Source organism: Sinohyriopsis cumingii, chromosome 12, assembly GCF_028554795.1.
Source record: "Sinohyriopsis cumingii isolate HCF-2022 chromosome 12, ASM2855479v2, whole genome shotgun sequence".
Lineage (NCBI taxonomy): Eukaryota > Metazoa > Mollusca > Bivalvia > Unionida > Unionidae > Sinohyriopsis > Sinohyriopsis cumingii.
In genome coordinates, this window is record NC_142972.1 from 13,261,781 (window position 1) to 13,277,226 (window position 15,446).

General features: G+C 33.3%; 1 protein-coding gene across 1 annotated transcript in view; it reads right to left on the minus strand.

Annotated features, from left to right (window-relative positions):
• LOC149786021 (E3 ubiquitin-protein ligase rnf213-alpha-like) overlaps positions 1-15,446 on the minus strand; it is a 559,813-nt gene that overhangs the window by 61,871 nt on the left and 482,496 nt on the right. The window contains exons 66-67 of the mRNA XM_089978097.1: positions 7,880-8,054; positions 4,573-4,673 (exon numbers count right to left, since the gene is read on the minus strand). Coding sequence (XP_089834223.1) covers positions 4,573-4,673; positions 7,880-8,054 — 276 coding nt within the window. The remainder of the gene's footprint in view (positions 1-4,572; positions 4,674-7,879; positions 8,055-15,446) is intronic.

A 15,446-nucleotide genomic window follows, 5' to 3' on the forward strand; every position in this document is an offset into this window, starting at 1 on the left:
AACACCTGTTACCTATTTGACACCATACACATAGGCCTGTCTGTTAACTGTCAAGCAGTGTAGTATATATTATGTTTAACATCAATTTTACCCATTTTACATTTTTGGTACACATCTATTATGTACAGAAAGATTGAAGAGTAAAATCAGATTGTTATAGCTGTACAATTATTTTTCATGGAAGAATTTTTTATGTGCTTTAAAACCTTGAGAGAACTTGTTTGCCGGCAAACCAATGAAGCTGCGTGACCAACAATAGCAGCCATTTCTCATACATGAAATTTACAAGTTCTTTGCCTGTGTCTACACCACTAAATCATCTGAACTTGATAATATATAAAAACCAATTCTTGACTGCATCAATATCAGAGCCTTTACTTAAGTTATTAAAGCTTTCATAATAGTGATTCTAATCGTGCAAATTCAAGAAAGTACTGAATGAAATCTGCAGCATCATTATGGAGAGTGGAGAATAAGACTCGGTTACTTCAAATAGCAGATTACGACCAGATCTTAAACAGCGACCATGTTATCTGATGCAATGGTTAGTCAAATCAATGAATGTAGTATCTAATGGGGGTTTTTCCCCGAAGGTGGTGCTACAAAAACCCACTCAAAATGGCTGATATTTACAACAGGCATTGAAAGGCACTTCCATAAGAATGGTGTAGAGGTGTCAAAACGCGCTTCCATGTGAATCAGGCAGAGGCTCTATCACCAGCTCAAATGGCTTTATCAACAAGTGAACTAAATATCACTAAAATTTCCAGCAAAGATAATTTATAGTTTATTCATCTCAATGAAGATGATACTGGTGATGGCAATATATAATAATAATAATAATAATTGTAGCATTCTCATATGTCCACACTGGCTGAGCATGGAACTCAAACTCATGCAGGCAGAGGTCAGATAGCAGTGATTGGCAAAGGTTAGCACTTTGGACCACTTGGCCACCTGGGGCCCCAGTAATAATAACAATATTAACAATAACAAGAAGAATTCTATCAATCTTTTTTCTTGTCATCAGTGTCATTATTATCAGCATAATTGCCTATTAAAATCATATATCCTTCTTGCTAATTATATCAAATCTTTTTTCTTGTCATCAGTGTCATTATTATCAGCATAATTACCTATTAAAATCATATATCCTTCCTGCTGTTGATGCCTGCACTTCTGTATGTTCATGTACCAAATTTAAATACCAAACCCATGTGATCGCACTGAAAATTTCTAACGTTTTTAAATCTACACATGTGGTAGTATGCAAAGAGTGCCATATTTCTGCATGTAAATAAGTTCAATGACAGAAACATTACTAGCAATCCTACAAATTATGGTCCTTAAAGCAACAGTTTGGATCATAGTAAACTAAGTAAAAATCAACACACACCTCGCACAATGCATACTTTATGTTGCTGCTGCTGTTTTAGTTTTAACACCATTTCTCAGTACAAGATAGGTTATACATGGCAGCCAGTATAATTGGTGGTGGAAGAACCTAGAGAACATCCCTTTAAGAACCACTGACCCACAGGAAGCAACTGGCAGCTTTCTCACATACCCATATTGCATACATGCCAACCCCTGGTGCGGAAAAAGTGTAATCCAAGCAGAAAAAGAGTAATCCACATATGAAATGCTAAAAATTCTATGAACATTTGTTCAAAATGATTTTTTACCCCTCTGGTCTTTAACAGCCTTTATTGCTTCAAGTTTTCATATGTAGCACTTTTAGCTTTAGAAAGTAACAGCTTATCATGTTGCATTTCAAAACACTTTGTACCAGCTGAGACCATGAATGTTTTGCACACCAATTTAGTTTACTAACAATGGGTTGGAGTTTTCTGTCACAACATTTATCTTTCACAATGTTAGACCGAGTCTGGAGTCCCTCAAGCTGAATGGATATAGGCTTCTCAAATGAAAATTCCAAGGATTTAAATTTCTTCCTTTTTGATAATCCATTCTCTTTATTGTTAGTATTTCTATCTATACTTTCATCTCTTGTTTTCTTCTGACTTATAATAACAGACTCTGCTTTTGTGCTACTCTTCTTCACCTTTTTTCCCCCAGTTTGTCTGTGCAGATTCACTTCCAGTTCAAAAGAAAGCTTGTAGTACTGTCCAAAGCTCAAGTCAACAGCTAATACATCTGCCAAGGGATAACCTTCTGGTATACACATGCTTTATAACTTTATTGTCTTCAAGATCAAACTCATCTTGTAACAACTTTAGAGCTTGTTTCTTTTAACTAATTTTCTCCAAATAATATTAGATATCAATTAACAAATGACCAATATCTACTTCTAATTTATCAACAGCCTTTCCAGCAGCAAGGTGCATCAAATGACAGGGACAACCTGTTATGTACACTGATGGAGACATTTTCAAAATATGGGATGCAACTCCTTTATGAATTCCAGTCATCACTGATGCATTATCAGCTGCATACCCCATACAGTTCTGCCAATTTATGTCATGTTTCTTCAAAGCATTATTAAGCAAATTAAAAATGTTTTCTCCAGTGGAATCGACTGTTAATTTTGGTAATGAATGAAGAACACCCATGACTTTGCCCTTTTCTCGTCGAATTATCTGACACAGACTGGCAGGGTTCATACAGAATTCTGAATGATAAATTCAAAGAGTTTTCCCAAACTTTCAAAGACCACAAACAGAGATTTTCAAGACCTATTTTTAGTAACATTTTGTATACAAGTTATATGAGAAAACAACAAATGAAAAATACTACAATATTGTTTAATGATGAAATTCAAACTATAATTAATCAAAAGAAAAAACCCAGGAAAACTCAACTACATCCAAATCTAACAACCTTGGACAATTTTATTTGTGATTATGAAAATAAATTGAAATGTTTCTTTTTCTTCAACTTTCAAAGACTTTTAAAGACCTCAGGGTAATCAGCTTGATTTTCCCAAACTTTCAAGGCTTTGAAAATGCTACCTCATTTTTCTCAAACTGTCGAAGACCTTCAAAGACTATAAGAACCCCTGACCGGGTACAACTTTTTGTGGTCATAATCACTACTCCTGTCTGTGGCAATACTAAACGGCCCAATTTTCACGCCTTCTGCAATTTTAATTTAAGTATCTTCTGCTAAACACTGAACAATATTAGATGATTTTTTTTCTTGCACAAGCATATTTTTCAGCAAGTTTGGAATCGGGAAACATCCATTTGAACAAAAGACCAATGTGGTCTGCCACTGCTAGGGATAGTCCGTGTTCTATTAAGAACTCAGTAAATAACACCTCTGCATTTATAACATTCATGTCCGAACTTGAGTTCTGCTGTAAATAAGAAGTTACCTTAGTATTGGAGTTTGTAAGACAAGCTAATTTAAGGTGTTTCTTTGTTTTCAATTGTTTTTCCACATCAGATTTACCACCATGACCAATATTAAAATCATTTCCACACAGCCTGCAATGGGCATGAAGCTGCCCTAGAATGGAATGCTGTATCATGTCATTAATGTATTCATCTTTGGAGGATTTGGGGTTTTTTTTGTCTTTTTCTGATCCATCTGTGAAATTATTTTAAAAATATTTGTGCTCTAACAGACACATCAACTAGAATCCATGTGATGGCTTTTAGCACCAAATATTAAAATTCTTTCCACACAGCCTGCAATGGGGATGATGCTGCCCTAGAATGGAATGATGTATTAGGTCATACATTGTCATCTTCTTTGGAGGATTCTGTTATTGTTTGTTTCATTTATTTTATGCCTTTTTCTAATCCAGCTGTGAAATTATTTTAAAGAAAACATTTTTGCTCTAACACACATATCAACTAAAATAAACTAAACTTGACTTTTAGTGTCAAATACCTACTGACTGGTTCTGTACCAAATCTGAATTAGAACAAAGAATCTCAGAGCAAAGATTAAAAATTAGAAAACCAGTCAGTTTTCTCCTAACTAAGCCATACAGCTGCTATGAATAGAATATAATTATAGTTGCAGGTCTAATGTACTCTTGTACAAAAGCCATTAGACATGACTTATAGCGCATTATAGATTGGTTCTCTAACAAAAATGAGTCATAACAATGAATCCGAGGTTTGAAAGTAGAACCAGCATGTTTCTTGGAAATAGGACAGCTGCTATAAATAGAACATATTAATACTGTTAGGAAAGTGCAGTCAAGTCAATAGACAAGCGTATTCTTATGTAGTAGTTACGTAGAAGCCGTCTTTTGATCTGTGGGATATTTTTGGAGGGGTATACTGAAAACGTGCTATCATTATACCCTTGTGCGTAAAGGAGTAATTTAGTGAAAAACAGCATAATGATTATGCCAAAAGTGTAATCGTTGGCATGTATGATATTGGCCAAGCTTAAGACTTGAACCCAGGTGGAGAGAGGAGAGATGGCAGTGATGGGTAGAGCCAAGCACTTTTAGACCACTTAGCTACCTGGGGCCCCACGTTTTTTTGTTAAATGATGTCATCAAAACCAACAGACAATTGTGTCATGCAAATATGAAACCAAGTCAATAACATACACTTGCTCAGAAGTCCATACATACACACAAAATAATACCTGTAATGTTGGAGCTACATATTTCTCTGAAAAGTTCTTTTCCCAGTCATCTCTGGCCTTTACTGTTGTCAATCCACACATTTCATCCACATTTATTTTATCTGCAAAGGAACCATCAATTAAAAATGAATCAAAGTAACATAACAATTTTCCATAAAGTTTTAATTCCAAATTCATGTAAGAAAAATCATTTTTATATCAATATAGGAACTCAGCCATCATTCTTGTCTGTTGCTAAATGGTACATGTCAGTGTATCTTTGATGAATCTTTGGACTTAGAAAATTTGGTGCAAGGCAGATTTTGGACTCGATCTGATGTTTACTCTAAAAAGTAAGGTTTTTTGCTTCCGGTTAAAATATACTCTACAAAATTCATATAGTGAAAATGTAGCTGAAATTTCAGTGAAATTGCAGTAAAAATTTTGTGACATTCACTCAAAATGTCCTTTTCTCACTAAAATTATGGTATTTCAAAACATTTCATTGAAATTTCACTGAGATTTTACCAAAATTTCTGAAAATATCGGTGAAATTTTGTGATTGAAATTTCACTGACTCTGCCTACATTTTTGAAAATATCAGTGAGAAATTGTGATTGAAATTTCACTGAGATTTTGCCAAGAATTCTAAAAATAGTGATGTTTTGTGATTGTAATATCACTGACATTTCAATAATAATATCAATAAGATATAATAAAATTTATCTTTTGTTTCTTGTACAATTTGAATGATTTTCAGCAACATTTATATTTCCTATCTTTCCCTGTTATGTTTCTTTTTCAAAGTTTTGTTGTTTAACCCTTTATCTCATAGAGAGTGTAGCTTTTAAGCCCTTCTATAAACATGTAGCAGTTACCCAGTGCAGTGTACTATAAATAAAACACCTGTTACTTATTCAACTCCATATGCATAGGCCTGCCTGTTAACTGTTAAACAGTGTAATGTATGTTACATTTAACAGCAATTTTAACCATTTTACATTTTTGGTACACATCTAGTATGTATGGAAAAATTTAAGAGTAAAGTCCAATCACTGTAGCTGTGTAATTATTTTTCATGGAAGAATTTTTTATGTGCGTTAAAATTTTGAGAAAACTTGTTCACCATCAAGTCAGTGAAGCTGCGTGACCAACCATAGCTGCCATTTCTCATATTCGAAATTTACAAGTTTTTGTCTGTGTCTACATCACTAAGTCATCTGAATTTGATAATTTATAAAAACTAATTGCTACCTACATCAATATTAGAGCCTTTACTTCAGTTATCGAAGCTTTTATAGTTGTGATTCTAATCGTGAAAAGAACGAACAAAATCTGCGACCTCCATTTTGGAGAGTGGAGAATACGGTCCAGTTACTTTAAATAGCAGATTTAGACCAGAGCATAAACAGCAACCATGTGATCTGATGTAATGGTCATTCACAGCAATGAATGAGGAATCTAATAGGGGTTTTTCCCTGAAGGTGGCTCTATGAAAACCAGCTAAAAATGGCTGATGTTTACAGCAGGCATCAAAAGGCACTTGTATGCGAATAGGGTAGAGGTATCCAAAGGCGCTTGTATGAGAATCAGGTAGAGGCATCCAAAGGTGCTTGTATGCGAATGGAGTGGAGACATCCAAAGGCGCTTGCATGAGGTAAAGGATTAACTTCAATTAGATTTAACTGCCTTCAAGCAAGGTTGTTTTCTTGTGTTTTAAAGCAAAATGTCGCTTTTCTCCTGACTCGAATTTGATTTTCCTCGATATGGACCCTTTTTAATATCGTCTCTGAAACTGTTTTATTTGTTATTGTAAATGCTCTATCAGGTTTCAACAAAAAGCTCTCTAATAAGTATTTGTTGCATATATTATTTAACAGATGATCAACATAAAAAGCTTTCTGATTGGTCAACATTTTGTACTTTCCCAATGAATCTTCACATAACGGAAACTGATAGGAATAAGCATGCTTGCCAAACATGGCAGTTCAAATGTTTGAGCGGGATACGAGTTTGAATAACCATTTGAAAAATGTGCAGCAATGAGAATAGCTTGAATGCAAAGTTGATGGGAACATAACTGGTTATGTAACACCAAAATGATTAACTTCAGAATGTAAGGAGAAACAAGATATAGATCACTGGTGTGAATTGTTGATTTTGGTGCCATGTACCCATGTCTATCAAAGATCGTCATATCTTTGCAGAGTCTTCTTGGCCCACATGTAGAATCATCCTTCAATATTGTGAGTGATGTTATTGTTTATATTATCAAAATACTCTAGTTAGAATTCAGTGTAAAATAAGAGTAATTATATTATGATAAACATTAGTCACAGCTATGGATATTTATTTCAGGTGGAAATTTCAAGTGGGATTTTTTTTCCAGGTAGAATTTTATTTCAGGTGGAAATCTTAGCTGGACTTTTTTGTTTAAGTGGAATCTTAGGACAATTAATCTGCATATTTTGCCTAAAATTCCACCAGAAATCCACATAAATTCTGCTTGAAATCTCACCAAACTTTCAGTGAAATCAAAAAGACTTAAATGATGCTATCATGGATTAGGTTTTGTATGCAAGAAAGAAAATGAGGACAAGAAAAACCTAAATCTTGTCTGATAATGTCTGTCAAAATAAAATTTATGAACCATTTTAAAAATTATTGTGAATATTTATCATTGATTCCCAATAATGTCAAACAATTTCCATCCGCTTGAAATTCACCTAAGCTTATTTAAGTTTATGGTTAGGCAGAAAACACTTAAGAAACCTATCTGAAATCTGCGTCAAGTCCGCCTGAAAAATTTTGTACAGGGTTTCAGACAGATTTTTATTTCAGGCAGAAATCTTCGACGGATTCTTTTTATTTAAGCATAATATTAAACCAATTAATCTGTGGATTTCACCTAAAATTCTGCCCTGAATCCACCAGAATTCCACTTGAAATTCACCTAAGCTCCCTTAATATGAGTCGTTATGGATTAGGCAGAAAGCACTTATAAAACCCATCTGAAATCTGCCTGGAAAATTTTGTACAGGTGTTGACATGGCAACCACCAGGACTATAATTTCCCAGGCATCAATATCTCCTCTATAATGCTATGATTGGATTGTCAGAAGAAATCATACAATATATTAATGATAACTCATGTGGAAATGGAAAAGTTAACATGTGGAAATGGAAAAGTTAACAGACAGACCCATGGAGAGAGAGAGCATTATAGCTTAATATACACTGTCAAGATGGCAGGTGTATAATAAAAAAATGTACAGCTAGTGCCTCAGCATATATAAAGTATTCTCATAAATATAGTTCACCAGCTTACTCTCATCATGTTTCTCCATCATGAAAGACAAAATACAGTGCATCAACATGAGGACATCATCCAAACTTTTGCCAAGGGTTCTGTGAAGATCATCAAGGTCATGCTCCACATGTTCCCAGAGAAAAGGGGAAACCATATCATCAGTAATGGTTGGATGAATAAATTGACTCACAGCCTGGAAAGAAAGGGCAAGATTAATATGTTAGTCATATATATAAAGTTATTACTAATTGTCATAGAAATAACAAATGGTTGTGCCCAGAGACCCCCAATAAATATATAATTGAAACAAACTTAAATCAAGGTAAAAACCTCACGTTCTTTGCACAAAAGTGACAATACAGTCAAATTCTGACAGAAGTTGAAATGGAACTGGACACTATTTTTATTTAATGCCTGATATATAATTTTCTTCCCAAAGTTATTGTGCATTAAAGTTTTGGTTTAATGCTTTATGGAACACCAACTCAAGCAGTTTATTTAGTGCAACTGGAGTAAAGTTCCTTGTCCAAGGATATACTACTGTAGCTGACTCAGGCCGGTCTGATGGTAGGATTCAAACCCTTTCAGTCATGAGTCTGCATGTTAACCACTGCGCACCCATACTCAAAAGAAAATTGTAATGTTATGACAATGTCTTAATCTGTAAAGCAGCCATGACTCAGATTTGTATGAAAATATGAAAAACTGAAAATGATCAAGAATTTTTAACAGAAAGTCCATAAATGAATTTGTTTCCAGCCAAGAAAACTTAAAAAATGTGCAGAAATGGAATTCAAAATAAAAACACAAACTTCTTGGTCAAACACAGGCTATTGCTAACAGTTTTTGATAAATGCTTGTGTATTTATTGCTTTCCTGGACTGCAAATGTTGTGTGGATTTTGTGGTTAATATTACCCTGAATTTAAAGGATATGAACCATGAATTTCAAGGCCAAATGAATTGAGACTCTTATGTGAAAATAACAAGGCTTCTTATCAAATCCATAAATAAAGCAACAATACAAAATCTATTTTTTTGGCAATACCACAAAAACTAATACCCATGTAAAACAAAAGTCATCCAGTGATGATGTGACAAAAGTACCCCATGGTTCACCACCCTCAAAATCTGAATACTACACAATACCTATCCTCTCAACACGGACAAACACATACACGCACACATGTACGCATGCAAACAAATTGCGGTCCACTTAAGAGAGACAGGAATGATGCATCTGATAAGCAAAATCAAAAGTTATTGTAGTAAGACATTTTGTATGTATCCCACAATGAATTCATAAGATGACTTGTCTATGATTAACTCCTGCCATCAGTACCCATGAATAATAAAGTTCATTCAAATCATTCATGCATTGTCAAAACCTAGTACAGTGGAACCCTACTATAACATGATAATTGGGGCCCAAAAAATTGGATTGTGTTAATATTGGGGTCGCGTTAATGCGGGGTTTTGCAGTATTTTACTTTTTTCAGAGAACAACTCATTGGCACATATACGTGTATTCATGTCTAATGTGTATGATGAAGAGGGTATCAACACCATTTACTATTGTGCCATCGTGGCATGCAGTTCATCTATAATGCATGTAATTCCATTGAAAAATTGCACACATATTTACAATATTAAAAAAAAAATCCCAGATCATTGTGTCTGAATTCAACATCTAATATACAGCATGAACAGAGTATCAACACCGTTTACTTGCCGTCAGATAACGTATCATCGAGGCTTGCAATTAATCCATAATATATTTAATGCCAAAACTGCATACATATTTAAACTATTCAATAATTTTGTACCACATCGATATGTCTCTGAATTCAATGGGAAAAATTAACAGCAAAATTAGGTTAAGAAAGATGAAGAACGTGTAAGGTTCATTAAGTTCCAAGGTCTACGAACGGTGCATGTACAAATTTCATACTGCTAAAATTTTCTCATATGCTTTTCCATGTACATTTATCCATTGCAAATTTCCCAAAATTAACATTTGTATGCCTATTTGTTTGAACAACTACAGCAAGAATAATAAACAATCAGTTCACATGCTCTCAACATGCATATAACTTTTACTTCAGATTTAAATATATAAAAAAAACAAAAACTGAAAACTATTATACTAATCACTGTGCAAAGTGCAGAGAATGACTTGCATTTGTGAACATGTTTTACCATAATGGTAAAACAATTTTATAAAAAATAGGAAATTAATAACGAGTTCATAAACAAACACCATACCATTGTAAAACCCGAGAACTAAGTGCAGTAGGCCTGTGATGGTCATGAGTTTACGTTTATAATTTTTTAAAAGTTGAACGCATGTACAATTTTATATCCTTTCAATTAACAGCTAAAAGAGACGACATTATTTACTGGTCAATTTTCTAACAACATCGCCAAGCCCAGCAAAATATCTAAGTGGCTTTCCTCTTTTTTTAATGTTTATTAAATTGTGAGAATCTTTTATCAACCACTGCACTGTCTGCTGCTTGGTTGTGTATGCAGTTAGAGAAGAAACACGTCGGCTATTGCTTGAGCAATGAATGTATACAGAATTAATTGAAAACCATCACACTTACTGGTTTTACTGTACAGATCAGTAAGAAGCAACATTTCCAATAATGTTTATTTTGGCATACCACTTCAAGAACCTGGTGAAATTGTTAAATTTCAGAAGCCAAGCAACAATCATATTAGATTTGAATTTGTACGCGAACTCTTCTCCAAAATGATAATAAACATTTTACACACTATTTCTCATAATTTAAAAAAAGGATTTTTCTGGGTATGAGAAAAATACATGTACATGTATTTAAAATTTCAGGAACCACTGCATGATTGTATTATATTTGAATTCATACATGATCTCTTCCCCAAAATGAAAATAAATATTTCTGCACAAAGTGCAGAGAACAATTTGTGTTTGTAATCTTGCTTTTACGTAACGGTAAAATATTTTTATAAAAAATAGGAAATTAATAACAAGTTCATAAGAAAACCCCATACACAGGTAAAACCCAAGCCTGCAATGGTAATGAGTCACTTTTATAAATAAAATTTTACAGTTGAACGCATGTACAATTTCATACCCTTTCAATTTCCAGCTAATAAAGTGGACATTATTTACTGGTCAACTGATTGCGTCTAACAACACCGTCAAGCCCAGAAAACATCTTGGCAGCTTTTGTTTTTTGATGTTTGTTAAACTGTGAGAATCTTTTATCAACCAACGCATTGTCTGCTGCTTGGTTGTGTATGAAGTTAAAGAAGAAATACATGTCAGCTATTGTTTGAGCAATGATTGTATACGGAATTAATTGAAGACAATCACAAAGAAGACTCACTGACTTTACTCATGGACCAGTAATAAGTAACATTTCCGATAATGCTTATTTTGGCGTAACACTTCAAGAATCTGGTGATATTGTTAAATTTCAGTAGCTACGTCACGATAGTATTAAATTAAAATTCAAAATTCATACGCAAACTCTTCCCCAAGATGATAACAAATGTTTTACACACTATTTCTCGTACTTTAAAAAAATGTTCTTTCCCAGTATGAGAAAAATACACATACATGTATTTAAAATTTCAGGAACCATGCCACAATCATATTAAATTTGAATTTATATGCAATCTCTTCCCCATAATGATAATAAATTTTATACACTATTTCATGTGCCTTGAACAAAAAATATATTTTCGTGTCTGAATGAATATACGAGAATATACGAGATTATGGGAGTCATGCTACGATGTGGTATATCTGAATTCACGTTATTGCGAAGTTGCAATGTAATAGTATGTGATTTTAAAAAAATTGAAAACACACTGGAATTTTTCTTTTAAATATCTGTGAGCTTTTGATTTGTAAAAAGTCTTATTTACTAAGCCACAGGACACAATTATAATGCATTCATGCTCACTTTAATTATCTTCCCTGCCTCCTCCCAGAAATACAACTGTTGAGTTTTATGATCTTATTCATGATAATCAGTCATGATAATCACTCCTGTGAAACATAAACATGTGATACATAAAAAAGATAAAAAGTAAAGACGTAAATGTATGTAAAATGTGTATACATGTACCAAGCTACAATGAATTCTTGTTTACTAGAAGTTTCCATCCAAAATTTAAATGTTAAGGCAAAATTGTAACTTGTGACTTAAACTTAGAGACATTGATTAATAAATTATTATGTTTTTTCTTGTGCTAAGGAAACATGTTCTAAAAGATAACGAATTTGGTTCAACAGAACTTAAACCATTTGAATCAATAGAACTTAAGTCATCTTCTGGAAATAAAATGCATAGGCAAAATCTATTTTGTACAATAGTAGCCTTGCCCCTGTATCTATTGAAACCTAAGTAAATAAAATTTTGGGATAAATTAAAGGAAATAAATGTACAAAATTTTGCTGCATTGAGATTTTAAAAGAAATGTAGTTTTGTTACATAAGTTTGTTGTTTTTTTTTAATCAGAAAACACTTGCATTACATTTTTCTTAAAGATTATCACACGGTAAATATTTTAGTATATCATGCTGAGAAACTGAAGAGCACATCAGTGAGATGTGCAAAAATATTTTTCCTCTTACAATGAGATCTCACAGGCACAATACATAATACTACAGTGTGCCGGTAGTATAAAGTGCTTCATTTTAGATGTTTAGTTTGCATGTTGGACTTGAATAACACTTGTAATATGTGTGTGCAGTAAGACAGAATTATGGTTATTGTGCTATCTTTTGTTCTAAAGCTATAAGGTTCCTACAGTCTACCAGATTAGCATCAAACTACTGCACAGAACTTTTAGTAGCATATATTGGTTTCATGTATGGTGTCAAAGCAATGGTCTAATTTGGATAAGAGATGTCAATAACTAGAATTCTGGGTTTGACCTGATCTCCAGTATGAAACTAATCCATGCCATCAAACTATCTCATGAATGAGGAGCAACCCATTCTCGATTATTCTATGGCACAAAATATTAGTCTCCATCATGAATATTTCACACTGAAAAGCACAATCAATCAACACCTTTAAATTAAGATAGGGATTACTTGGCTCCATGCCCATTTATTTGGCTGACCCAATCTCCATTATGAAACTAATACATGTCACCATACAATCTCATGAATAGTGTATACTATGACAATTGTTCCTATGAATTGGCTAATTAATCGAGCTGAGAAATATTTCCAGAATGCCGACTTCCCAAAATCAAACAACACTAAAATCTAACAAAGCTCACAATGGAGCTGTAAATATAATGGCACATACCCTAGATTTATTACAATATATTTAAAGAATTCTATACATTTGTTGGAAATGAAAATCTCTGAATTCGGAAAAATTACCAAACTTCTATTGTTAATAATGAGCATAATAATGATAAGCAGTTGCGTACAATGCACCATATTGGATAGCTTTGTGTGTTATAAACACGACTTTCCCAAGTTGAAATTGACATCATCTTCTGATGTTAACATTTTATAACAGTGTTTACAAATGATCACTGATTTGATTTAAGCTGAACATCCACTGAAGCCAAGTCTTTAATAAGGAGAGACCAATTATGATTCTAAGGGGTTGTGGTGATAAATGCCTGAAAACTATCATCTTGTTCTGATTTATAGTAGAAAAAGGACACTATGCCATTCCTAGTTTTAGTTGAAACAAATTTATCTTGAGATGATTGACAGAATAAAAAATACACTTGGAAAGAACAATTTAGCCCTATAAATTCAATAACCAGTCCCTTACAGTACATGTGTTGTCAGAATTGTAGTTGTCTACAATCATGTATATTAAGCCTCATGACTGGTTCATTGAGGTCTAAACACATGGTTTGCATTTAAATGTAAATGTCTGTTTTACTGCTTGTTTCTTTTAAATAGAAGTGGCCATCATTTGGAATGTAATGTCCATACCTCAGAGGATTACTTTTCACGTTGAAACAGTAGGACAAATTTACACTGTTCAAGATAAGCTCAAAAAGGCATGTCTTTTGTCAAGTTTATTTTTGGTGTGCAAGGTTGTTCCAATTTCTTTGAATAAAGTAAAAGCTTTAATCTACTGCAAAAAAGTTATTCCATATTTTCTAAATATAATGAATATACAAGACTTTTGAAATTATTTTTTACTGTTTATATATAAGATCCAAATAAAGATCACTGACTGTTGTGTCAAATGGTAACTGATTGACCATGACATCTAGGTCTTTCCATGGGTGGGTCATCATTCAATGGCTGCTCAAATGTTGATCAGTAAAGTTAACCAGCCCCTCCACAATGGAGATGCCATCAGTATGCAGGCTGAGGTGCAGTGGTGATTGGTAGGTATTTTGTCACTCTGTCATGGTGTGTTATTGCAGTACAAAAGTGGATGGGATTATGTTCTCACTAAAGTGAGTGGGGTTCCCAAAATATGCATGAGTTGTATATGATTATGGGTAGGCATATTATTTCTAAGTTGTGACCCCTATGATGGTGGCATGGAATGATATTAGCATCAATATTTTTGCATGTACTGCTTTGTGCATGCATGATTTTAGGGTGGAGTAATTTCTATATTCTGAGACTAGGGAAAGAGCCAAGGGCATAACTCAGAAGCACCAGTCTAGCATGTGTTGACACGTGGATTATTGATTACACATGCCCAATATCAGACAAACAATTCAGAATTTTTACAAACTGATATTAAATTAACCTAACCTCTTTAGCATTATGTATATTTAATTTAACTGATTATTTGTTAGTTAAAAAAGATATAATTTTAATTTCATTACATGCTATTGTAATGCATCATTGTATGCTGGACTTGACCTTGTCCAAAACTGAGTTCACTTCTGCTTGACCTGACTTTTTTTTTTAATTTCATTTTATGTCAACAGCTAATACATAGCTAAATTATTCTCTATGTTTATAGGCTTAATATCCAGATCATTATTAACAAAGGAGGTAAATATGTGTTTATTTTGGTCAAAGTTTTGGAGTTTCCTAAGTGAATTTTACATGATCTAGTTTATTGTGCTGTACACATTAAATCATTCTAGAAGGTTATTGTCCATTAGGTAATTTTTTTATATAAAAAATGTTAATTGTGACCTGAGGTCAAGTAGAGAATTATATAATCTTGTGATTGTGAGGACTTGATTATTCGTGCTTTAATATCTAGCACTTTTAAGTTGCATTATATGTTGTGACCAGGACCAGGAGTTTTGGGCCAGATTCTTTTTTGTTCAAATTACTGAATTCAACTCATTATTAGCTCTGGAAAAACAAAAGTGCTCTGATAAAATTCTTGGATAGAGACATTCACTGGAATTTATACTGAATTCAAAAATGAAATTATATTTCTGCAAGTCAACAAAAGACTGTTGACACATAAGCACTCCATAAGCTATAACAGACATGTCATCACCTTCGATTTTGGATCTCTTTGGGACGTGTACTGAGTTTTATTCAGGACTTTATATTATTAGGACCTGTGTCTGTATTTCGTGGAATATTTTGGAATTTAATTCGCCATACCGTAAGTTGCTTTTTCTCATTT